Below are 27,278 nucleotides of genomic sequence, written 5' to 3' on the forward strand. Positions count from 1 at the left end.
GGAAAAAACAAAACAAAAAAAACAATAGCATATTGTAAATATTTACTGCAAAATTTACAATTGTTTAGTGTGAAATACTGGCAGAGCTTCCGTTATTGAAAATTAATCAACACCTGATTAATCAGAATCCAACAGCAGTGATAAGTGTACTGTTACTGGAGCCATTACAGCTTTTTATTTCTGAAATTTCTACCTATAGAAACCAAACCTAGATTTATTACAATTGCAGTTAGATTAGATAGGATATTATGGCTACATAAGTGTTCCTGGACCCTACTTTGAGAAGCAGGGGTACAGATTAACAGTGGAGGTGTGCTTTTGTGCTGACAGGGAGGATGGGAACATCTGTCAGTAAGAGGAAACTCCACCGAGGCCCAGCGTGTCATCCCTCCTAGCCCTCAGACCAGCAGGAGCCAGGAACAGGTGAATGGCAATGCTGCAGGCAGTTAGACTACTCATTAGCCCTCACCATCACCACTTCCCACAGTGCTCACTCACGTGCACTCTCTCTCTCTCTCTCTGAAGCATCTACTGTTTTTGTGTTTTAGGTGTCTGTGTGTGTAAAATTAAACAAGGCTTCTCATGATTTTTTAAAACATTTATTTTCTCACTTGTTTTCAGTAACCATTTTGCCCTGGTCAGGGTTGTGTGTCTATCCTGGGAATACTGGGCATGTGGCAGGAAAACACTGGGTGGGACAACAGTCCATCATAGGGCACCATGCACACACACATTCACACCTAGGGGCAATTATCTTCCTACTGGCACATTTTGGGAGGTAGAAGGAAACCAAAGGATCTGGGGGAAACTCAATAGACAGTAACTCGAACTTAAGATCAAACCGATGACCCTGGAGAAGTGAGGCAGTGACGATACCCAATGCACCACAGCACAGCCGGTATTGAATTTGGTTTTACTTAAACTATGGCTACTTTTAATCCTTCATGTGATTATTGTCTTTTTAAAGCATGTTATGTCATTTTATACAACTACAAAAGGTTCCCAGTTATAATATTAATACTGTCAGTGAAACTAATCATGTCTCAATTTTGAGCACTGTATCAAACTCATTTCTTGAATCACTGACTGGGTATGAAAAGTAATAATAATCATTAAGTGTGTATGATGCTTGTTTTCCTCCCCCCCACTACATAAATAAATAAATAAACAAACTTTGAAACATTTCTCTTGAACCCAGAAGCATTTACCAGTATACTGTAAAACTGACAATATAATACGTTCATGAAGTCAAGGTCATTTTTCATTTATTTCCATAATAAACAGTGTAATTATTTATAAACAATTCATTCAATTACACCAAGCATGATCATCAATATGAAGTTTACAAAAAAACTTTACAAGTTTAAGGACATGACCTGCATTTTCTCAATTATTTGACTTACTTCCAACGTAACCATTTTTGATCATGTTTAAACTGTGATATGTCACACTTTAGCTTTAAATTACAAAATGTTACCTTACCCCTAGAACTTTCATCATTCCCAATTTACAGACAAAAATTTAACATTTATATACATCCGTACAGTTCAACATTAAGTTACACTTTCAAGATGTGCAAGATTAAGCAAATGTATATACTGCAGAATAAAACGAAATATTTCCTTAAATAAAATTTCAAGATCAACTAAGAGTGCTGGTAATACAAACATCGTTCTGAACACAGACCTTACTTTACTGAATTACAAACGTAATTATCCTCAACATACCCGATCATCTGGAAACACCAACTTCATGATTTTCACAATTAAGACCAGGAATAAGCAAAACCTTTTCGTAATTTCATAAACAGAGCAAAAAATTCAAACACATTAAATACTCCTCATGTCAATTCTGTAGCTTATTAAATGACTTCAAAACCATGCACATACTTAATGAAGGGAAATTCCTTACTAAACCATGACTGGCTGATTTAATTGATTATAAAGGGGGTAATTGAAATTAAGGAAAATATAGGCTGAAACTTTTAGTTTCTGACCATAAGCTTCTCTGTAGTGTGTACTTGAGGGCATTTAGTAAAATATATATCTATAGGAAGTTCTTAAATACCAATCATTAAAATGTTCTTGATTTTGAATGTTTCTCATGAAAGCATTTCATTAGCGCTATATTACAATTCATATTACATTCTAGGTGAAGGCAGCATGAATGAAAACTCAGACAGTGACATGATTATATACAACATACAATTTAAAAATATGAAGAAAAAAAAAAGTCAGCTGCTCAGCGGATTTCCACCACCTTGAAAAATTTTGGTTAATTTGCATAAAATAAAGGAAATTATAAAACGGTCCAAGTTTCAAAGTTCTCTTTTTTTCCATATTTAATACATCTGTACATGCATGATCTTCAACAAATACTTTAGGAAAGCACTTTTTTCTTCTTTCACTTTTAAATTTAAAAAAAAAAATCTTGAGTTCTGTATGCTCTTTGTGTTATATACTGCCCAGTCCTACTAAACTGTGATAAAGAATAATTTCCTAAAGGCCCACTGAAGCAAAAACTCTTCAAGGGAAAATAATGCTCCTGACCTCCCTGTATGGATGGATGGATGGATGAATGTTCCTAACACTGAACTAATAGGAAAATCCTGAAAGAAGCACAGCCATGATGAGCAATCAAACAGACACTTTACAGATGATGTCCTTTTTGAAAATTTTTGGAATGGTTCACTTTCATTTCAATAACCATCATCCCTCCAGATCTCTCATCAAACCACAGAGTTGACAAGAGTTTCATCTTAGGTACAATATAATGTAGGCCACCATTAGAAAATGTATAGTCAAAACATTGTGCAAAAATATCTTTAGCTGTGAGTGCTGCTCTTATTTCAAAGCTAGTTCCTAACAACAGATAAGCATTACACGCTCAGTACGTAAAATTTTGTGTTTCAATCTAAAAGCCAAGTACCGTAAGAGAAAAACTACACAACTGTGTAGGAGCTTATTGGCCAATAAGTGATCTGTGAAAAGTTCAGCTCAGTCATTCAGTGAAAATGTCAACAAAATGTGTCATGATATACCTACACACACGAAAAACAGACAAATGATCAGGAAGGGCTTTAAACACTAAGTGTGTCAAGCACAACAGGTTCCTTCAATTCCACAGACTCAAAAACAGTTCATGGAGGTGTGAAAGACAGTAATGTTTCATCTGCTGAAGTCTAGGAAGCGAACAAAAATAGAGGATGTTGATTCCAGTGATTCACTCTGTGCAGATTCTCTTCAAAGAAATTATGTTGCCTGAGAAGCTTATCACAGCCTTCGAGGCAAGTGTCTGAATTCTCTTTAACACTTACAAAATGTGTCCTTTTAGTCTAAATACTGCATCCAATCAGTTTTAGTCTTTCTCTCCATCTTCACTGCTTCCTGAGCAAGACATCACAAGACAAATTAACTAATCATGTGCAGACAGTAGCACTATTATATAAATCCAAGGCAAACAGTGGGCCTCATTTATCAAGCTTTTACAGATTTACTTTATTTAAGTTTCAGTAAACAGCTATTTAACTTGTTAATGTAACCTGTACTGTTGCAATCAAAATTATTCTAACCCCATTGTAAATCAGGTTTATTGTCAAAATGTAAAGACTTTCAGCTGTTTGCAATGAACAAATCAAACAAAAGCAAGTGAAATTCTTCGACAAATTCTTCAAGTGGTTTCCCCAAATTCAACTGAAAATGCAACTTATAATGACTTCTCTAGTCTCAAAATTATTCAACTCCTTCACAGCAAGCATCTTTAGTACTTAGTAGAGCACCCTTTTGCTGTTATGACCTTCTGAAAACGAGATCCATAGCTTCTGCCAGCATTCCTGAGGAATTTTAGTCCATTGCTCATGAGCAATGACCTCCAATTCAGTGATATTCTTGGGTTTGCATGCTGCAACCACCTTCTTCATATCCCACCAGAGATTTTCTATGGGGTTCAAGTCAGGTGACTGTGATGGCCCTGTAGAATCTTCCAGGACTTTTTCTGCAACTAAGCCTTGGTGGAATTTGAGGTATGCTTGGGATCATTGTCCTGTTGGAAGGTCCAGTGACATCCAAGCTTCAGCTTCCTCACAGACGGCATGACGTTTTCTCCTAGGATTTCCTGATACATCAATGAATCCATCTTGCCTTCCACACGCTTCAGTTTTCCAGTGCCAGAGGATGCAAGGCAGCCCCAGAGCATCACCAATCCACCACCATGCTTGACTGTGGACAGAGTGTTCTTTCTTCCTTCTTGTTCCTCCAGACATACCGCTGATACATCGTGCAGAAAAGTTCCAGTTTTGTTTCATCTGGCCACAGAACAGAATCCCAAAACTTCTGTGGCTTATTTATACGATTTTGAGCTGACTTTTCTTGTGCTTTTGGGTCAGTAGTGGTGTACGTCTTGGAGTTCTGGCATAGAAATCTTCTGCTTTTAGGACATGCCTTACTGTGCTCACTGAAACCTCAGTGCCTGTTGCCAACAACTCTTGCTGCAGGTCTTTTGCAGTCACTCAAGGGGTTTTCACAACCTGCCTTCTCAGAAATCTGGTTGCAGCTTCCTTTTTCTGCCCCATCCAGGTATTTCATACATTTTATGCCCCTAGCCAGTTCAGGTATTTCATGTGTTCCAGCTCAAGCACACCTGGTACAACTAATGAAGCCCTTGATTAGTTGCATGAGGTGTGCTTGAGACAACACCTGTTTTGCATATCTGTGCTGTTTATGAGGGATTCTGTTCAGGGGGTTGAATAATTTTTAAACCTTAGAAGTCATTATAAGTTGCATTTTCAGTTGAGTTTGTGGAAACCACTTGAAGCGTTTGTTGTGTTGAACTATTTCAATTGCTTTTGTTTGATTTGTTCACTGCAAACAGCTGAAAGTCTGTTCTGGCTAGACATTAATGTGCGAGCGTGAGTGACTCACCTCCTTGTTCAATGTCTGAGTCTGTGAGGTGGGTGAGGGAGAAGCTGGCGATGTTTGCTGGAGAGATGGAGAAGCGGGAGTATGTGTTGGAGCTGTTCCAGCTCTGCTCAGAGGAGCGACTTGCAGGGGGTGGGGAGAAGTACGCTGTTGTGGCCTTGCTTGCAGACTTATCACTTCCTGACTTAGGGAGAAAGGAGGGCTCTGGAGAGAAGTCATCGTCCCACTCAAACGCACCACCTGTGAAGCAAAGTTATAATTTTCAGGTTCTTATTATTAGGACTTAAGGTTAAGGAAACGTTTTGCAAAACGCACTGTCAGCAAAACATCAGAGATGTATTTAAAACTGTCACCACCGTCATTACCTTCTTCATCTGTGGAACTTTCTGAGTTGGTAAATCTGTTTAGGTAACTGGAGGAGGCCACCGGGCTGCTAAACTCGGACACCTGGCTGTTGGAGCCTGAGATGTGCTCTCCAAGCTCCTTTGTAGGGGTTTCCTGTTTGGATAGGAATTAATTTATAGTCTGTATGCTTTGTGTGCAAAACAGGGATATTATAGTATTCATTTAAAATTCAGAATACAATTCTCTCTAGCTATTTTATGTGTGGTGGTGTTAGTTTCTATTAGTTACATTTTTTTGCCTATGTTACTGCTGTATTTTAGATATGTATACCCTTTATTATATATAATAACCCAGGTGTGAAATTATCTACTGTTAAACTACATGCGAGCAATATTGTACCTGGTCAAAGAGATAAACAGTGACATCATCAAAGAAGGACACAACTCTTCTGTTTTCTGTGTTACTATTTGATGCTGTTGAGGATTTGTCTGTCTGGAGTGATTTAGGTTTTAACAAGCTTTTGAGGTTGCAGGCGTCACTGTTGTCGGACACTATAACAGGCACCGGATGCACAGCATCATCCTCGCTTTCAGATCCAGAACTGTGCAGTCTGTATGCGCACATGTCATCATCTGAGTCATCACTGTTCTCGTCCTCCTCATCAGCATCCATGCCATCTTCTGAACATCCGGTCACTGCAGCGCCATCCAGCTTGCCAAGGTATCTTCCTTCCATATCAGGCTCCTTTTTCTTTGGACCTTCCCCAGCGTAAGTCCTCACTAGTTTTGGATGGACTACATTTTCAGCTAAAGGCTTTACTGAGGTAGAGGATGTATCTTCATGAGCTTCACGGGTAAAACTGGAATGAGGTGAATCTGTTAAGAGATCAGAGAAGGATTCCAACCTCTCTTCTTTCAGAGTTAAATCAGACGCTGGCTTTTCTTTATCCCATTCTTCTTCTGGACTCAAGACTAGCTCTGGTTGGACAGTCTTTCTGGACACATTTACATCAGCATCAAGTGTACAACCGACATGTTCTTGCTGATCACCAGATGCTACACATTCCGGGAGAGCCAAGATCCTTTCTGTCGAACCACTCATATGATCAGTGGAAGAGTTCTCAACCCAAGGGGATGCATCAGCAGGAGTTCCACCGCTGATGTCATCACTCTTCTTATCCAGTTCCTCATTGTCAGAGAAGTAAGCAGAGTCTCTATAGCTACTACCAACAGGTACATCACCAATTTCTTGGTGCAGACCATCTCCATTTTCCTGAACATCAGGTACACTGTCCACTTCAGACACTATTATTTCTGGAGGAGCCAGCATTGCAGCAGCAGCAGGCTCTTCTTTAGCACTATTTACATTTTCCTCTGAGACATCGTCTGTGCTTGGTTGAGAATTCCACTCAGGTGATTCAATGTTCTCTGTTTCATATCCACTGTCAGCAGGTCTGTAAGGTGGTTGGAGCTTATGAATGAAAGGATCCAGTGCTTTCACATGCCCCACCTCTCTATGCATGTCCAGAGAATCCAATGAATCAGGGGTTTCAGCTGAATTCTCAACAGCTGGTAAAGTGAATGAAATGCTGTCCTCCAGAAGGCTGTCCTGGCTGATCTGGTCCAAACAAGAGTCCAAGATCAATGGTGAGGACATATCCTGAGAAACATGGTTGTCTACAAAGCATTCTTCCTGAGCTTCTTGCAATGGAGCATCTTCGATTTTGCTGAGGACATCCCCATCTGAAAGCATGTCACTGAAGGAGTCACTACTTGTTAAGCCTTCAGTTATACCACTATCTACTCCTTCTGTAGATTTATCTACAGGTGAAGAGAGCTGGCTCTTCTGCTCAGAACACTCTCCTACAATGTCCTGCCTGCTCTCCTCAGAGACATTGAAGCATTCTTCAAGACCAGAGGTATTGGCATCTGTGCACAAATTGTCTGTGGCGGCACTTTCATCATTAAACTGATGACTATCGGTTGGATTTGGATCAGCGCTCTCAGAGGTAGACTCAGGAGTAGAATAAATCCAACCACCTAATTTAGCATGTTCCTCATTTGAAGAGCCAGTTATGTCTGGCAGCTGGTTGCTACAGGTTTCCTCTGTTGAGAATATATCTGAAGGCACCAGTGTTTTACTTTCTTTTAAAGGTGAAAGGAAATCTCTTAAAATTGGATTGACCAAGTCTAAGAATTCCTCCCTAAGCTGTGCAGAAGTTACTACAGATTCTGAGGGGTCATCAGTACCATTCAAATTATTTGTGGTATTTACATCATCGAAGAGGCTTAGCGATGCATCTGTTTCCTGCATGTCTCTGGGCTCTGGAAATCCAGAGTGCTCTTTAATGAGGCTGTTTTCTTTAAGAAACGCAAAGTTGTCCAAAAGTTTCTCTGTGTTTAGAAGCTTTATTACATCCGCATTCCCTCCATCAAAGTCTCCTGAATGAAGAGCTTCTTGTTCGTTACCTAAAAAAGAAGTGCTCAGACCTTCATTCTCCATTGTGCCCTTGGTGTCACCATGAAAAGATCGGATCTCCGGGAGCTCCATGAAACCACTTCTGAACGAATGAGGTTCTTCCAATTTTGAATCTTTCTCACTGAAAATGTCTGCTTGGTAAGGACTCTCATGTTCACTTGAGGACCATATATGGCTGTCCTGAAGAAACGAGTCTTTAGAGTCTATGCTTTGATGAAAGAAATCTGCATCTGTGCTAGACTCATCTAACTTAACGTCCTGTAAGACGATGTACTGCTCCTTGTTTGACGCAGCGGCTCCCTCAGCGCTCTGACTGTCCATGACTCCAAGGTCACTTTCATCTTGCTCCTCTAACTGAATGTAGTACTCATTCCCAGAGTTGCCCTCTCGTGCATCAAACACTGGCAGGGTCCCTGGGACTCTTTCAGCCTCTGCTTCACCTCCAGTTTCTGGGAAATGAGCCTGGATGTCTTGCCGCGGCACTGGAAAGAACATGCTGTGGTAATTGAGAGTGGTTTCCATGGAAGAACGAGTGTGGCTGTCATAGTGGTCATGTCTTGCAGCTTCCCACACGTACTCAAAACTGAGACCATGACTCGTCTCGGTCACGGTGAGCACCTCATCCGGTTCTCTGCCATCATCAAACTGCTCTAAGATAGGGAAGGATGAATGGCTGACAGTAGTCTGCCGGGCGGAAGGATTAGGCTTTAGAGAGCTCCAACGCTGCTCAAAGTCGTCTTCAATTTCTTTTTGCCCCTGCATCCGGAGGTATGTGAGCAGCCGGTGAATTTCCTCAGCTGTGGCCCTTTTGTCTGCAGGCAGCCAGCAAAACTGCAGTACCTCATACCTGCAAAGAAAATGCTAAATTAGCCTCAATTTAAAACAGAACTGTAGATAATATATATAATTTATTTTTTATTTTATTTTTTTTTTACAGTCAACTGTGATGGACTTACCATCTTTCTGAGTAAGGTAGATCGAGGTGAGGCTTGAGGAGTTTGATTTGTTGATCTCGGATGACATGGTGAAGAACCTCTTTATCTGACAGATGTGTATAGGGATGTGTTCCCCTCTCAAATAGCTCCCATAAGGTCACACCCAAAGCCCTGAAAACAAAAATCTCTTTTCACTACTGAAATTTTGCACTACTCTGAACTATAGTGCTGAAATATACCACTGATACTACTAAATAATTACTGATAAATATTAGTAGAAATGTAGATAAACAGATTCATAGATGAATGACATGTTGTGCTTTTTATCCACTTATAGTGACACTTAATATTGTGGAACAGCTGCAAAATAGGTTAGTTCCTGTTTTCACTAAGGTTATGACAGTCATGCCCTCACCAGTCTCTCCTTTTAAGTTAATAACACAAAATAATGTAGCATCATGACATAATGAAACCGTAAAGCTATCCATCCAAGACAGTTTTCGCTCTGACTGTTAAAAACTGACATGGGAGACTCTTTAAAAAAAAAAGCTAAATAAACTACATAAATGTTAAATAGATCCAAACTACAAATATTTTAAAATCCTATTATGTACAGCAATAGCAATACAAGTCCCTGTGTATGTTGTTACTATAGAAACAGTAACGAATTACAAGTGTGTTAATGTACGCCTTGCGGCCGGAACTACTGCCAGAGCTGCTGCTATAGAAAATTAGTCAGCAACTACTTCTGACCAATCAGAATTGCGAATTCAACAGTGTAGTGATATAAATAAATATACTGTTGCCCACACTGAATGCGCACAAAGAATACTTACCAAACGTTGCCAGGCTTAGTTTGTTCTGATGTTATCACACCTCCATGCAAGTCACCAACGAGCTCTGGTGCAAGCCATCGCAAAGCGACACACTGATCCTCCTCTGTGGTGATGTAATCCTCCTAACAATAAAAAGAAAATAACATTACCCATGCACAAAATATGCAAACCAAAAACCATAGGTGTTGCTGAAATGAATATTTAGGTTACATCTATGCATCATTTTGAAAATTCAAGAAATACTGTTGCACTTTTACTTCACTATTTAATATGAATATGTGACAAAGAATCAAATGGGGCTAAATATAATCAGTGCCTAACTTCATATTGTCCTGAATTTACATGTATTTTGTGAAGAAAGCAGAAACTCACTTTAAATCTTGAGTGGCCAATGCCATAGTCTCCTATTTTGACAGTCATGTCTGTTGTAAGATAACAGTTCCTCAGGGCCAAATCACTATAAAAGAAAGGAGAGAGCAAACCAAATGAGAGATTCTGGCACACTCAAAATGTAGCAAAATATGACAGGGCACACCATAAACAGTATACTAACCATTCAAAGAACTCTGAGGATATAAAATGCTGCACTACACTATGCCGAGATGCAATCTGCTGTCAGTACAACAACTTTCACTAAGTAGTTTATTTAGTGTGCAGCAATGAAAAATGACTTTTTCCAGAATCAGGTACATGCAGGTCTGACAAAACTGAGCAAAATAAAGTACAGTGCAAAGCAGTCATATCACTTGCATGCTAGCACAGACAATTAATAGCCTCAGACTCAAATAATATCTTTTTCGTGCCAATATCTTTTACATCTTGTAGCTGAAACATTCATCCTAGACAATTAGGTTAACAGGCAACCAAAACTAGGATTGGGCCAGACCTTGGAGCTCTTACTTGCCCAGTGGGATGGCTAGTGAATTTACAATTTGTCAATCCCTGAAAAGGGTCAATTGGAGCAATCAAAAGCTGTGAGATTACACTAGACAGATAACATCCCCAGTATCAAATATCATGCTTCAAAATAATAATAGGATTAAATCTGGAGTAGAACAGGGCAACAAACTGTGCATATGAAAAGATGGGCTACAGTCAACAACTGTAAAAATGCGCTTATATGGCAGGTGTGTAATAAAGTGGCCAGTTATTATATTATGGAGACAATATACTCGGCAGCAGCAAAAAAAAAAAAAAAAAAGCATCATCTGTATTTTAAAGATAATTTTGTAAAATCCAAATAAGCTTTACAGATCTTTATTGGAAAGGGTTTAAACTATGTTATGCTTGTTGAAAATGAACCATAAATAATTATTGCACATGAACCTGTGGAACAGTCCTTAACTCCTTAAGATACTAACAGTTTATAGGTGTTAGGTAATTAAGGTCACAGTTACAATAACTTAGGACACTAAAAAGGCCTTTCTACTGAGTCTGAAAAACTCTGGAAGAAAGATGCCTAGGGTTCCTGCTCACCTGCGTGAACATGCCATAGGCCTGCTGCAGGGAGGCATGAGGACTGCAGATGTGGCCAAAGCAATAAACTGCAATGTCTGTAATGTAAGACGCCTAAGACAGTGCTACAGGGGGACAGGGAGGACAGCTGATCCTCCTTGCAGTGGAAAATTACATGTAACCATGTGTCCCCCCCTGGACGTGATCGAGAACTTGTAAATGCCCTGGTGGAAGAGTGGAGTAACAACTCACAGCAAGAACTGACAAATCTGGTGCAGTCCATGAGGATGAGATGCACTGTAGTACTTAAACCAGCTGGAGACCACACCAGATACTGACTGTTACTTTTGATATTCACCCCCCCCCCTTTTGTTCAGGGTCTCATTATTCCATTTCTGTTCATCAAATGTCTGTGAAACTCGTTCAGTTTATGTCACGGTTGTTCAATGTGTTTTGTTAATACAAATATTTACACATGTTAAGAAATTTGCTGGAAATAAAAGCAGTTGAATGTGAGATGTTTCTTTTTTTGCTGAGTTTATATATTTTATGTAGGTAATGTTGATTTTGGCAGCAAATTTAGTACTGACATTAGTGTTGACCTGAAGCACTCATTTTTAGATTTTTAGAAGAGTGAACTTGTCAACCAACCCCAACAATCAACAAAACCATATACTAGGAATACCATGTATCTAGGAATAGACAACAGAGACTCTTGCTGTTTCTGCTCTCCCCCAGTGACAAAATCACTGATGCTGGAGCTTTTCCAACTCACTCATACAGCACCAGGATATTGTTCCCAGGGAGGAACAACTACATTCACAAAGATAGCGATACATATGGTGGCTCGTTCAGTGTGAGCTCTTATGATCAGTGGGGCTCTGATTACAGCTTGCCTCTGCCACCTTCTCTAAATGCAAGTTCCAGGAGTGCAAAGAGGCTCTTTTACCCCGATGCAAGAACATCGCTGACACTCGTGGTCTGCTTGAACTGTGTGGAGCTGCTGAAACGGCTGCAAGATAAATTTACTGATATTTTAGACACTGTACCATAAAATATCTGATATTTTAGACACTGTACCCTAAAAGACAGTAGGCATACAACTGTAAAGTAATAGGCGATATTTATCCATTTTAAAAGTGAAAGCTGTTATTTTAAACATATTAAACAATCCCTTAGTGTTGGCTTCGATATCACAACACTAAAGCTATACTTAATGCAGCAGACCCTGTGGCAGTGGCAAGCAGAGTCTTGCATTAAATCAACTTTGTGACCCAAAAGCAAAGAGCCCCATTTTCCACTACTACACTGTGTGTAATTTCTGAGACTTAAGTAATCCAAGTGTGGCCCCTCACATACACCCTCAAAATACGAAGGGGATCCGTTTACACTCTAATCGCAGAATCATCATGTCTCTGTGCCGAATGACAGACGACACCCAGCAATCCCTAGGAGCCGTGTAATTGGACTCCTTTGCATGTATTCTGAGCATGCAAAAGACAGTGGCTCGAGCTAAGCGAGGCACAACACCCTAGACGGCCCGGGCCTCACTTCCACCATACAGTATAAAAATTAAAACGAAATGATTTTTTTTTTTTTTGGAGAAAATCAAGGCAAAAAAAAACCCAGACATAAAACTGGGATGCCATGGGAACTAGATGACAGGATTGTCACTGGTTTGTGTAGCTTTATGACACATCAAATTATATTCAGAATGCTTATTTTGTTTTACTTTTATAGTAATATAAAAGTAATATTAAAGTTACTTTTCTGAAAGTGATTTCTGAATGTGTGCATGGGCCAGGAATGGAAAAATAACCTGTGCAGGAAGTTGTGCTTGTGCAGGTGAGTAAGTCCAGCAGCGATTTCACAGGCCATCTTCTGCAGCTGCAGCAGCTCTCCGTTCCTGTACAGCCATTCATTCTGAGTAACATAGTTTCTCAGATCCCCCTGCACAGCAAACCACAAATCAGACAAAAATACACACAACCTTATTCCACTGCTGCACTACTACAAGAAACACACACAGAATTAATAAGTCTACGTTGTACATATGTTGATGCGGCACAGAGTATTCACTGTGAAAATCAGTAGGCGTTTTACTTAGAGTTGGCCACTAAGGGGCAGCAATATCTCTCTGTACAACTACTTTTACTGCTGCACAGGGACTGGACCAAATAAGGGAAAGGCAGTTTAATGGAGTTTGCTATATGCTGTGTCACAGCAATTTAAAAATAAAAAGCGCAGTGGTCAGACTGGCTTGCATGCTCTGGGGTTGCTCCTCTGGGTCGGGTTTCTGGACCCACAGGCAAAAGACCAGTTTAGGAGACGAGAGCAGCCCTAGCTCAGACATCTTCTGATGCCAGCAGGGAAATAAGCCAGGGTTAAAGCCTCTGATTACCTTAACTAATTAATACTAAAACATAAAACCTTTTTTCAATTTTAGAAATGTAAACATTTTGCCAATATAACCCAATATGCGGTTTAATGTAGCGCCCCCTTTTAAACATATAATGTGTGTCAAATATACATTAAATTATAGTGACAATAAGTTTTGGAACATGTTACATTTTAAATTGGATATAGGTGATCCTCTGGTTGAGTATAATATAAATGGTAAATGTGTAACCATGCAACAGGTTTTTACTGAGCGGGAAAAAATTCTTACATAATCACAGCAATACAACAGAACAGTGATCTTAACACACAAATCTAAAACACCTGCTGAGGGAGTCTGGTCTTAAAGGCCAAAGTGTCATCCACAGAATGCAGAGGCAGCGACACTGCTCCCACTGCTACACCCATATACAATGTATGAGAATCTTTCAGCAAAAGTGTCAAGCCTGTGATCGCAGGGGTGATGGCTAGCTTTGTTTATATGCAGTCAGGCTCAGCTGATTTCCAGGGCTGCTTGACAGCATGTAAATGGTCCTTATTCTTATAGAAATAAAAAGAAAGAGCTCCCTTAGCCTCATCATGCAATATGTTTCCATACCATACAAGGTGAGTACAATTATTAAACAATATTCCACATACAAGAGACCCCAGTTGATAAATAACAGGTTGAAGTATTACTAGAGCCACTGATGGTTGACTCTGAGGGAAACGGATAACTCTGGCCAGTAGTGTGCGTAATTGTACGTGCATAATACATGCATAAATGCTTCACTGAGTGAAGTCCTATCAACATCTCCTCACACGTCCTTGTCAACAACAACCTTGTCAACAACAGACAGCGCAAGCACGTAAACAGTGTTTGACTGTGGTTTAGACTCCAAGCACATTAATTATACCAAAGGTCTATTTACTGCCACATCAAACCAACTTCTGAGCTAAACTATTGTGTTAATGGGAATGCTTTGCAGGGGCGGAAATTCTTCTCCAGACCGCACATAATCTGTAGCCAAAAACCAAAGGGCTAATAAAAATATCAAATATTAAATGCTAAATTACTCTAGGCAATTTCATAATCCTGTAAGTTATAACTTATTAGGCCGTAAGCCTTCACTTTAACAATGAGATAAAATAACTTTATTCCCTGCATGTAATATAAAGCAATATTATACAAAATATTTTTAATATTAGGTTAATTAAAGAAAATTAATCTTCCGGAGTCAGAAACGCCTCAGTACGTACACATACTGATATACATCCTAATGTACACACATGCAAACACACACAGCAGCCCCTGAAGCCTTTACAGGAGAGACTGTCACTCAGTCAGGCAGCAACTGGCATTCTGCAAGACTGCTCCGGTTGCACCTCACAGCTATATTTCTGTCTAAAATGTAATGACTCAGGGTTACCAATGGTTACCAGCGAGACAAACAGCAAACAATCCACAGTGCAACCTCAGAACAAATATGCCATGGGAAATAAAATATCATATATATTTATAATTAGGGAGGGAAAAAACCTGACTGAGGAAACTGCTTGAGGTTTGTGAAGAGGTGTGAAGTATGAAAATGATTTACTACCAAATTTTCAAACGAAACAGAGTAAAGCTTTAAAGGAAAGATTAGGAATAAACCCACAGAAACATTGTGTGAGATTATATTATGTAATAGACGGGTATTAAAGTGAGTAACATTTTCAGTTGTTATTATTATAAACAATATTATTTCCATGTTCATCATTTCCTACAATAAGACTTTTTTTTCCTGAAGACATTTAGAACAAATCATATGAAAATGAAACTGCTACGAAAGTCAAGTTGAGAAAAACATCTAAAATATCTCAAATTCCACTGCTTAAATAAAATCCTCATCACCTCTTGGTTTATAAGAAAAGCTCATTTAATGCTACATGCACCTACACTGGGCCCTGTGTTCCCTCTAATTTCCTGAGATCAGAGCAGATCAGAATCCGAGCTACATGGGTAGCTCAGGGACGAGCAGCTCCACTGAGACTGCAGGCTACATTATGCAACTCTGGGCCACAGTGAGCTCATCCTGGCCCTGAGAGACAGAGCATGGCTGGATGCCATCCACCTGCTCTGGCCCGTGAGGACTTCGGCCCAAAGCTGCAGCATCTCACCGCTGGGCAGGTGCTCCCAGCATACCCTGCTTACTGGGCTTTGCAGCTCTCACACTCCTAACGAGGTCCTCTTTGGCTTCATTTAGCCCCTGAGGCACACTGCATCCAATCCAAGGGAATACCGTGGAAGAGACAGTGCTTTCATTTGGCAAAGACCTAAAATTGACTGCAGATAAGCAGGGTCTGTTTAGAGTCATGGTTAAAGCATGTGGTATGGTCATCAAGTCAACAGCTATTATTGTATACATATACTATTTCCATGACAACTGCTCATGTATTTGCATAATCACTATAAAAGGTAAACAACAGTGTCTGAGCACATAGCAGTTGCCTCAGCGAATCACAGGTCAATTCTGTGCACTGTTCAATTAATATTCATGATCTGCCTTTGGAAATTCAACCTTCCATACATAACAGTGATGCATAAGAAAACCTGATTTTGTACCAGTTTTTAACCCTTTATTTTCTTTACAACTTGCAAAGGTTTATAATGATGAATGGGCCAATACTAAAGATAATAGTAACACTTTTTCAATAACAGTGCAGATACTGAAACCTTGAGTATATGCCAATGTCAATACCCATCCATTGTTTTTTTTTTCTGTAAAACCTAAAATTATTATTTAAAATAATATTTTACTTGATATTTTTGGAAGCATTTCACTTCATGACATATATCATGATGCGTATTATGTATTGTAGAAATGTCCTTGAAAAAAATAATATACATCATATATTTGTGAACCACAGTAACAAATTTTCAGTTTCTGGTTTAGATCTGTTTGAGATCTGCTTTATAACTCCATAAAAAGCCACTGTATTCAAATTAGCAGAGCAAGGAAAAAATATTTATGGATTTGTCTACCTGACTGAGAAGCTACAAAAAAATCATTAGCATTTAAGGTTTGAATGGTTCCCAACAGATTTATAGCTGTGTTTAACTAATTATATAATATTAAATAATTAGTTCTGGCTCAGACACAGGGTATGAGATACCCAACAATATGTGGTGAGTTTATTTAATCCAGAGCCTGAACCTAGAAAGAAACCTGATTGGTCATATTTAGAACCAAAGGCCATTTCGATTTGCTTGGATTTATCCCAGGAGGCCATTACTTTACAAGGAAGCACCGTAATCCAGTCCGAGATGTGACATATGCACACGCTGCAGGCTGTGTTTCACAGCAACCTGTAAGCAAGGCAATAAAATGCACCAACACAGCAAGAAGGAAGAACGACAGTGGCGGTAAATGAAGCCTGTTGCTTTATTGGGCTATGAGGGAATCAGAGAGCTGCCTCATGTAGTTATGCATCTCGGATCCCTGTCAAGCTCAAGGAGCATGTCCATAAATAGGTCAAGAAAAACAGGGGGGGAAAAAATAAAAATCACACAGAAAGAAGGAACGCATTCACATGGATCGTCCACATACATCGTCCTTCACTTAGAAGCTGTGTTAGAAATTTAAGACAGTAAATAATACATGCGCATTAATGATCAAAAATATTTTTTATGCATTTTATAATCAAGGTGCTATGTAGTCAATTTAAAGTCTACATAAATAATATGCATTTCTTCATGATGGCATATGAATGGAAAAATAATAAGACAGGACGTTTTAAACTTACCAGTTCACTGTACTCAAAGACGAGCAGGAAGGGAATAGCCTCGACACACTGACCAAGGCAAAGCAGTATATTTGGGTGCCGAAGAACCCTATAAACGTACACATTTGAAACAGCACTGAATAAAATGGCTTGATCCACATCATGACAAAAGCAATGCAATGTCATTGTAGGAAGACAGATGGTGCTACTAACACATACAGACAATTAATCAGCAGTATTAAGAGAATCAAAAGCCTTCCTTCCGAACCCTATTTTGAGTCTCCTTAAGTTTCCTTTTTTTCTCTTTTTCTTTTTCAAATGTAAAGCAATTTATACTGTACAATTTATATTGTAGACCTGTGCATTCCTAAAAATTAAATACTATGAAAGAAATGGTCCAAGGCTTTAACCTGTACGGATCTCCCTGCTGAAGGAAGTCATTCTGCTCTTTGGAACTGGCATTGGCCTTCAGCTCTTTGACCACCACTCTGGTTATACTGGGTTCTGAGTAGATCTCACTGAGCAAAACCTGTCAATGACAAACCATGTTAGCTCAGCAAATCTTTTACTGTTTAAAAATAAAAAAATAAAATAAAAAAAAACACATGAAAAAGTAACTTGGATTCTGGAAGAAACTTTGGAAGAAACTCTGATAAATATATAACAGTAATTCACAGTCAGAGATTATTAACAGAATTTTATAGAAATGAGGCTTGCATTCTCATGGCTCAGTGCACTCAGACAGGAAAGAGCATGATGATTTATGTACAATGTCACACTCTCCCACACATCACACTCCAGTCCCTAAGGGCACACTGACAGTGGAGAAAAACAGACCATCAGTGCTATCAATGAAACACCAGTGGTTGGTTGCATTCACTGGCACTGATGCGGTCAGTCCCGATTTGAGGTTGGCTTTCAGAAAGGGGAAAATTAAATTTTACTGGCATGAGAAGTATAATTCACAGATGTTATCAGTCATCACCATTTAGGGACTGAATGAAAAGCCACATGCTCTCATGGTATTTGACTTATTTAATCAAGCTGCAATAAACTACCACTTATTCACAGTGAACTAAGGGAAGTAAGCAATTCGCAGTTGCACAAAGAAAGGGTGTGTCAATGCATTTCTTCTTAAGATTTCATCACTGAAACTGCTCTATCCTAGGAGAGGTCTGACAGTGAAGGTTGAGCAGCTAACTCTAGAGGTAAGCACACTTCAGACACGCACACACACACCCCACCACAGTGTGGACTGTAAATAGAAGAACTTGCACCTTGCCAAACCAGCCGCTCCCAATCTCCTGAATGTAACTAAGAGTGTGGCGTGCCACATGTGGGCCTGTTGAGACTTCTGAAAAGCAAGCACAAAGAGAAAGGGGTGACTATTCAGCCACACAACTATTTAACAGAATGGAGAATATTTAACACAGAACAACTGTCAGATTTATGTGTGTAATATGCATAAAATAGACCATTATCTATTAAAAACATTATTTTCAAATGTTTACAGGATATGATAACTGATAATACACAGTCAGAGGTGGACAAATCAGTAGCCCAGGCATCCAGGACAAAGAGGTTTGTCCATGTTATTAGTTCTTTAATTGGCAAACAACTATGTTCAACCATCAAAAAAGCAAAAAGACTCTAATCCTTACTGACTTTGGCAAAACAAAAGTTTTCATTTGGTATACATGTTTAAACATAATATATTCCACATAGCTATGATGCACCTCAACGCTGTAACTATAGCCTCTGCAACTCATTCTGAATCCAACTCCCGCCTGCACTACATAAATCAGCTGATCTGGTTGAAGGTATTATGTTTTTACTATGCAGATTAATTAACATGCTTGGATGACAGATGATCTTTTCTGAATCCGGAACACGCATGTATGTGGAAACATTAATGAAACCGACTGAAGCTGACATACAACTCTCCTGCTAAAATGGTAAGCAGTCATTTTGAATAACTCTGCTTATCTTGCAATTTGTTTGAGAGAAAGTTAAGATGCTAGCTAAACTTGAATAAGTGTGGTTCGAGGAAAGAATATCATAGCTCATGGCCGAAACTTTGCCCAACGCATTTTGTTAAGGGTGCAAATGTGCTACATGATCATATACTTGTTTGCTTAACTAGATTTGAGGCTAGTTCAAACATGGGACTGAGCAGTACACTGGAGCATGTACTTGCCCAGTGGGCTAGCTAATGAGTTTATGATTTGTCCATCCCTGCATATTGTATCTATGCTTGATTAACTGGGAAACAAAAGGTGCCTTTAAAGCATACTGTAAAAGGTGTAAAACAATTACTGCATTACTGGTGTAATACTGATGTACAATTCCGCCATTTACTGAAAACCGTACAATACTCTACAGTACTGGCCTTCAAGAGGACAGGTTTTATATCATTCCCCTTTAGGGAAAATAATTCTGCACTCACTGCTGCTGTGAAAAATACGATCGTCAGATCAAGAAGATGTAAGTATTATGACTGACAGCAGGCAAATAAACCTGAATTGCTGTGCAGGTCAAAAACCAGTATGAGCATGAATCCCTTCAGCAACACTTCAGTTTTTATATGCAATTTAGCCCGCTATCCACTGCAAATAAACTCATATGCTTTCATATCAGCAGTGAGCAGTATGTATTATTTCCTGTAAAATCTGTCCTCTTCATAGAGAGATGTTAGCCTCAGTCTGCTAACCTGCTATCCGGGGCAGCTGGAGGTGTGGGGGTCCAGGCATGGGCACCTGTGGCACAGCCAGTGTGTACACCTCGGCTGGAGACTGCATGGACGGGGTGTCTTCTGCTGGAGGGGTGAAGTCAATCTCATCCTCAAAGTTGTCTTCAAACTCCTAAATGAAACATTATGCAGCAGAGATTATGTTGTTTCATATTTTTGTCTATTATTTGTACTCATGAAAATTTAAATTGAAAAATGCCAAGAATAATAATACTGGAAGGCTGTGGCTATGACTACAGCTGTATACAATATAGTGTCCTTATTGCAAAGGAAATTTCAAATGACTGTAGTTGAGAAATCATACAGGGCTTAATTTATTTACTAGCAACTGTGGTTTCTGACACGGTGAACATGGAGTGCTGCTCACCTTAAAGTTGATCTCTCGTTCTTTGCAGCAGGTCACGCAGTTGAGCAGCACCACCACAGTGGTCACCAGGACAGACACAGACGCAACCAGCAAAAGATTCAGAGGGAAATGTGGTTCATCTGCAGAATCCCCTGCTGAAATAACACAAAATAGAACAACTTGAAGAGAACCAATGAAGGTTTATTTTTTCATTGAAGTATCAAACTATTTTAGTTGCCCCGTCAAAAGAGCGTTCCGCCCGAAATCCTTGAGATGGTTTGAAGAAGTTCTGTATAACTTCTGCACAAACACGCCATAAGACACATTGCAAAAACATAGCCCTAACATAAAAATGCTCATTACTCCTTAAAATAATATTCAAATTCACACTAATGCGGAATCAAAAACTTTTGCTTAGACACTAGTCATAGTGTCTAAGTTACATGTAAACAAGTTGTAATGCACACAGATGACAAATATTTGTATTGACATATTAGATGTTATAAAACCGGTTATAGGACTAGTAATCAAACCACGGGAGAAAGTCCACAACCACAACCTATGTAAACTATAATCAAAATGTGGGAAATGCAAAAGGATAGGCAGGTGGTTACACACCCATCTGTCCATCACATTTGTCCTGCTAATGGGTCAGGAAATCTTCTGCTTAGATTAGGTACATTCATCATTTTTTGGTTTTCATTTTCATGGCTGACTCATGCCAAACTGAACAAAACCAATCAGTTACAAACAATTAGTAACAATTACAAATATGCAAACTAATGGAAAAAATGTTAACAAAATTAGGCTAATGGTATGATTTTCATAACAGGTTCTGTTTCTAGTGAAGATTCGGAAACAAAACGTAATCCTGCTGTCTATTTTTATAAACCATGATAAAATACTCACTGGCCTTGGCTCAGAATTAAGACACAGAATTAAGTCTATTAATAAAACATAACATAACATCAATATTCTTGACATTTTATAATGCAAAGTGTGCAGCTGAGACACAAGTATACATGAGGCGTGGAAGCACAAACATTTGCAAAACCTTTTAAAAATAAATAAATAAATAAATCATGACAGATAAAGACTTAAGTAATGTTCCAATGACTACACATGTTAAATGAAACCAAATCCAGGGGAAAGACAGAGCTGCTCTAAAAATTTCATGAGCAGAAATGAATCATTCAGAGACTGTCTGTGGCCCTAAATTCAAGCGAACAGACTACTCATGGAGATCAGACAAAATCTGATCAGACTGGATGCTGAATGGAAAAGGATGTGACCAGGATATGATCAATAATCAATTCTTCTCCAGTATCAAATGAGTATTAAATTTTTATATACAATTATTTACAATACATATTTTGTATAATTATAACTTGTAGCACAACGAAGACACCTTTCAAACTAACAGAAATATTCCTAAGAAAGGAGGCATTAAATGTTCACTTCTCACTTCCACAAAAAATTTGTGGATATGCAAACCACTACCATCTCCAGGTCAAATGATCACACAACAACCCAATAAAATTTTGTTCACAAATCATAAAAAGTCAAATGCTAGTGACTGATTAACTAATCATGGGAGTCTCCAATCAAAAAAATGGCTCTTGTAGCCGACACATGAAGAAGAAAAACACTACATTATATTTTTAGTGAGAACGCACACACAGGATTTAACAGGATTTCCTGAGAGTCTGTAGTCATCAGAAAGGCCAAGTCATACAAGAGTCATACAACATCAGCTCTTTCTTGTACAGGATTGTAAATCAGTTACAGTCTTGTAGTCATAAAGCATATCAAAGTGCAATGTGTCACAGAGTCATGGGAGGTAGAAAAGGAAAGAAGGAAATAAAAATTTCCAAACTGTCACCGTAAAAAAGTACAAATCCTTCAAATTAGCTTCCCATCTAATCAGCAGCACACAGCATCAACTCTCCAGGAGTTGATTTTAAAACTAGAATCAGTGTAGAGGCAACTAGTGACTACAGTTGGGTTAGACTGAGCTAAAAACTAAAATGTGATAGTTAACATAATAATAACATATGATGAGCTAATTAGCTAGTTAAGTGCATTAACACAAACTAAACAGTCCCTCAAGGTTTTAGCGATTTTATGATCGCAGAAATGAATGCAAAATCAAGCAAACTCCGCAAAATTCAGAGGCGCTTGCAATTTTTCTAAATCACCACTGATTTTCCGCAGATTTGGGATGACATCATGTGACATCATCACGACGTGCATTCAGCCAAAGCACTTTGATTCATGTTTGTCGAACAAGTACAGCTAAAAAGTCTCATTTACCAACATCACTGAGAAAGGCCATGCAAAACAATTTCATACAATTGCAATTTTGCCAATTCAAGTCGTTTTCTGCAAAGGAAAAAAAAAAAGAAACTGCAAGTTGTATCGCAAATTTTGAAAAAAAGCTGCAGCAAAAGCTAGCATTTTTGGCTGCAACAATCACAAAAAAAACTCCCCGAAACATAAAAAATAAAAAAATCCAAGATATTTTAAAATGAATTTTATTAGAAACTGACTTTTTTTTTTTATCAGATTTTTTCTCATTTTCAGGGTAATTTTTAATAAATAAAAATCAAATTAGATATATTTATTTTTTTATATATTGTATTTATATTATATTTTTATATTATATAAATACTGCAAAGCTTTTATATCAAGTCTGAATAATGTAATTACTCTGTTGGGTCAACTCTTACGACTGCCACAATCTACAAGGTGTCCCAAAAGTGTCTATAAATAGGGGAGATTGACACTTTTTAGCAAAATGTCTTCCAAAATTACTATACTTAGTTTCTATTATTTTTCAGATAGCCTTCAAGAATGCCTTTGACAAAAGAAGAACGTATTGAAATCATTCTCATGGCTGGATCAGGTAGCTGTCACAAGGTAGCTGTCACAAGGTTGTGATGGACTTTAACAGGAAACATGGCGAGCACATCACACACACACACACACAACCCTGTTTCCAAACTTATTAACCAATTCAAAAAGAGTGGAAGTGTTGAGGAGCGACCGAGAAGTGGACGTCCACGAACACCCAGTGACAAAGACACGACTGACATGGTGCTGGCAAACACAGTCTCCTAATGTATGAAGACTTTTGGGACACATCATATTATTATAGCTTTCTAGGTTCCCGCCAGGTGCGTCCTAAACCCTCTCTCTACATGTGAAATTTCTCACAATACTTCCCCTTATAAACTGTAACACATGCATTTTATTAACGAGTAATCCCGTTACATTAGCAACACCCATGGCACTTGTGTTTCACTCATGTGTAGGCATCGAGAGTCACCACCAGTGATGTCATATGTCACATTGAGACAAAATTATGTTTTGGAGAAGCAAAAAAAACACTATCTACAATAGTTTTTACTGTTATATACACAGTTGAGGAATCACTAACTGGAAAGCTGCTAATGTGAGCCTTTACTGAAGCTGCATAAGCATGTCTACTCAAGGCCACAGTCTGAAATCATATCTAACGACTAAGCTGTCTAGGTTGTTTTTAAGAAAGACCGCAGGTTACAGCAGCGCCCCGTGAAGTCCTATGTTAATGTCAGTGACCCGTGAGTATTCTCGTAGTCCTGTGCTGCTTCAGACTCGACCTGCTCAACAGCAATGACTCCATCTGTGACACAACTATTACTCAGCGAGTGCGTCATCGCACCATAATGTGATGAGCAGTGTTGACTGTTGCACTCGTTCAATTACCATCATCATCCATGTCATTATGTAGATAACCTGTTTTGCTGGAAAGGAAATGGCCTGTCCTTAGTACTTGACAAGGATTTTCCATCAGCACATCACTTTTTAAATCACATTCCAAGCACATTTACAGTGACAGGAAATCTATGTAAGGAAAATAGGGAAAAACCAACAATCAATTTTTTTTTACATCAATGATGCACTGGTGTGATGCAGCCTTGAGAGAAGCAGAAGGGCTTAACTACATCACAGTTAATTATTTTACAATAACAACACATCCCAAAATGTTTTATTCCTCTTAAAAGACTATAAGACATGTTATAATTTGACGCTATTTATAGTTACATTTAATGCTGTGAAACATCCACGAGACTAGTTCCTGATATTAATTGTGTTATAGCCTAAGAGTTCATTCCCTCATCAGACTCTGTATTTTTCATTTCTCAAGGTTAATAAGACAAAAAAATTAAATAAACACATTGTTTATGTTAATAAGAAACGAAAATTCTTTCTCCTGAAGACTTTCCGGTGATGGAAAACTTACTGACCGTTACAAAGTGCTGACACCAGGGAAGTCTTCCATACATGTTAAATCAACAGTGCCTAACAGAAAACTTCACCATATAAATAATTAAACCGGTTTCTTTGTTAAAAAACACCATGTTTTAATCTGCTTATTATTAGCCTTACATTAGATTATTAGGAGCATCCACCATACCAAACACCTCACCATGAAAACTACAGAAACAATAACGTAATAGCACATGTGCATTAATAGAAACCTGGCATTTGATTCATAATTGACGCTACAGTCAGAACTGCTGTTATAGAAAATAAATCAACATATCCTGACCAATCAGATTTGAGAATTCAATAGACCTGTGTTGTGAAAGCAAATAAAAAGTTAGTCAAAGCCAAAATAGCTAAAAGTGTCTGTGTTTTATTAGTGGCATAGCTAAAAGATCATCCTCCAAACCTCTTGTAGTAAATCATTCACAGTTGATAAGGTTGGACTGTATTACGTTACTCATTGCTGTATCTGTACCAGTGGGTCACAGGTATGAGGTTACAGCTTAGCCAAAAAAACACTTTGGAAACCTTAATAAGTCATTTTGATGAATCACGGGATGTGAAGAAATTTCTACATCAGTCAGCAAAACAGGGAATACCGAGAAACCAAGCTGACATCAATCTGTTGGAAATCAAATCACTAAATGATAATTAGGAAGTACATAGCTTGTAAGTGTAATGTAATCTGTAACAATGCTGAAAAAATCATACACAAGGTGAATGTGCTTCACACTTATGACAGAACAGGACCAGAAACGGTGACATCCCTGTAAACAAACAAGGGTCACTGACATCTCTGTAAACAAACAAGGTTCAGAGACATCCCTGTAAACAACTAGGGTCAGAGACATCCCTGTAAACAAACAAGGGTCAGAGACATCCCTGTAAACAAACAAGGGTCAGAGACATCCCTGTAAACAAACAAGGGTCAGAGACATCCCTGTAAACAAACAAGGGTCAGAGACATCCCTGTAAACAAACAAGGGTCAGAGACATCCCTGTAAACAACTAGGGTCAGAGACATCCCTGTAAACAAACAAGGGTCAGAGACATCCCTGTAAACAAACAAGGGTCAGAGACATCCCTGTAAACAACTAGGGTCAGAGACATCCCCGTAAACAAACAAGGGTGAGTGGCCAGCAAATTAACTACACTGACAATCCGTGCATGTCGCTTGCTAGATCCGCTAAAGCTACGCGTCTCACGTTGCTGTCAGGCTAGTTAGCTTGACGTCCCTTTAGTAATAGCTAGGTATGGTGTCAGGTGGTAATTTGGGGCCATTTGTTAAGCAAAAACGGAGGCTCTCACCTGATTGTGCACGCGGAAGTGGCGCGCCTTCACACAGCTGCGCGAGCTCCAGAAGCACCGCTCCGAGTAACAATATCCAGACACGGAGCCTGGCCATGGTCCCAGCTCGACTAGCTCACTAGTCACCTCTAAACTACCAGGACACACTATTGTCAAAGTAAATAATACGAAAGAGTCATCTGCGTGTAAAACTACCTACTACTACGGTCCTGTCTACATTTGGCTGGTGGTAGTAGAACCAAAACATCTAGCATAGCTAGCTAAAGCGTTAGCAGCGTGACCATCAACAGCGCGGCTAAGCAGTGCTAACCTAGCTGACGCTAGTTACCGGTAGACAGCGGGTTCTCACTTGCTGTCGTCCTTCATTGTTTAAAACACCACATTGGTTCATTATGTCACTCGAGGAATCATAATTTCTACACTGGTATTTCACAGAATTTAAACGGTTAACGGACGAAAATTAAAACGGTAAGGTTAGTTGACACGGTCCCGCATCACCTCCGCTTTCCAGCGCCATGTTCGCCCTGGTTACGTCACATGTAACCGTGCGTTCCAGCCAATCAGAGTACGAGACCGAAAAAATCTACAAACAGGTTTGCCTGAAAGATTACAGCAGCAGTGCGAGTGCAAAAGTTTGTATACCCAGTGCACAGGTACCCACCCAGCCATGGTCCTGGACGTGGAGTACCATCTGTCCTGCATACTTTGGTGATTTCCCTGCTCTGTCACACCATTTCAACTGAGAAAGTCCTGTTAATTAGCCGATTCGCTGAAGCAGGGATCACTATAATCTGTAGGACAGAGGGCTAGGGACCTGGGACATAGTGAATTCTGGATGTAAACAGGAAGATGTATCTATGTTTCATGTACATGATTCTACATGAAATGTGCATGTAGACAGTAATCCAAACAATGGCGAGGAAGACAACAAGGCAAAATCAGGAGACACATGGTTCTCCCATGGCCTTCTGAGTCCCCAGACTTGATTAAACAAAGTAGTAATTGAACAAAACACTTTGGTGCGCACAGAAGATTAGATTATTTCCCAATGACAGCACGTCCTGAAAAGTTTTATTCCTCTTATATCACAACAATTTGCCAAAGCTCACTTTTTTTACTTATTAAAGAACAACATATCAGACTTTTATCCATTTATAGTTGCATTTTATTTTGTGGAACGGTAATTATAAACAGTTATAGCAGCTATAAACAGTCATCTCTTCACAAGTCTTTCTTTTTCCTCTATCTTAAATTTAATAAACCATCCATCCTAAAGAATTTCCTAAATCAGAAATCATGCATTAAAAACTTTACCCCTGGCTGCACTGACACTGGAGACTCCTTTTTTTAAAAAAATGCTAATGATTACAAATGATAAGTTATTAATGTATGATGTTGTTTCTTTTAATGTTGTGGAAAATTATTATTTTTTTAATATTGTGTCAATGAGACAAGTTA

The 27,278-nt window shown here is 38.9% G+C and overlaps 2 protein-coding genes across 6 annotated transcripts in view; one reads left to right on the forward strand and one right to left on the reverse strand.

Moving 5' to 3' along the window:
• tecpr1b (tectonin beta-propeller repeat containing 1b) overlaps positions 1-1,948 on the forward strand; it is a 39,585-nt gene extending 37,637 nt beyond the window's left edge. For 3 of the 4 annotated variants that reach the window (XM_017488986.3, XM_053675001.1, XM_017489013.3), the window contains exon 25: positions 331-1,948. In XM_017488986.3, the coding sequence (XP_017344475.1) occupies positions 331-450 (120 nt within the window). In that variant the 3' untranslated portion in view covers positions 451-1,948. The remainder of the gene's footprint in view (positions 1-330) is intronic. The other variant, XM_017489003.3, reaches the window with a different exon arrangement.
• lmtk2 (lemur tyrosine kinase 2) lies at positions 1,244-26,370 on the reverse strand. Of its 2 annotated transcripts, none has more exons than XM_053674992.1 (14): positions 25,821-26,370; positions 20,223-20,353; positions 19,817-19,967; positions 18,384-18,460; positions 17,517-17,635; positions 17,128-17,215; positions 12,785-12,915; positions 9,883-9,967; positions 9,511-9,632; positions 8,696-8,845; positions 5,661-8,586; positions 5,282-5,414; positions 4,920-5,156; positions 1,244-3,386 (listed from the first exon to the last, which is right to left on the reverse strand). In XM_053674992.1, exons 1-14 carry the CDS (start codon positions 25,915-25,917, stop codon positions 3,358-3,360), a joined length of 4,476 nt encoding a protein of 1,491 aa, XP_053530967.1. In that variant the 5' UTR covers positions 25,918-26,370; the 3' UTR covers positions 1,244-3,357. The 2 variants fall into 2 exon arrangements, with proteins under 2 accessions (XP_053530967.1, XP_017344464.1); XM_017488975.3 differs by having other exon boundaries at positions 20,223-20,356.
• Positions 26,371-27,278: the final 908 nt, after the last annotated feature.

Source organism: Ictalurus punctatus, chromosome 2 (genome assembly GCF_001660625.3).
Source record: "Ictalurus punctatus breed USDA103 chromosome 2, Coco_2.0, whole genome shotgun sequence".
Taxonomy (NCBI): Eukaryota; Metazoa; Chordata; class Actinopteri; order Siluriformes; family Ictaluridae; genus Ictalurus; species Ictalurus punctatus.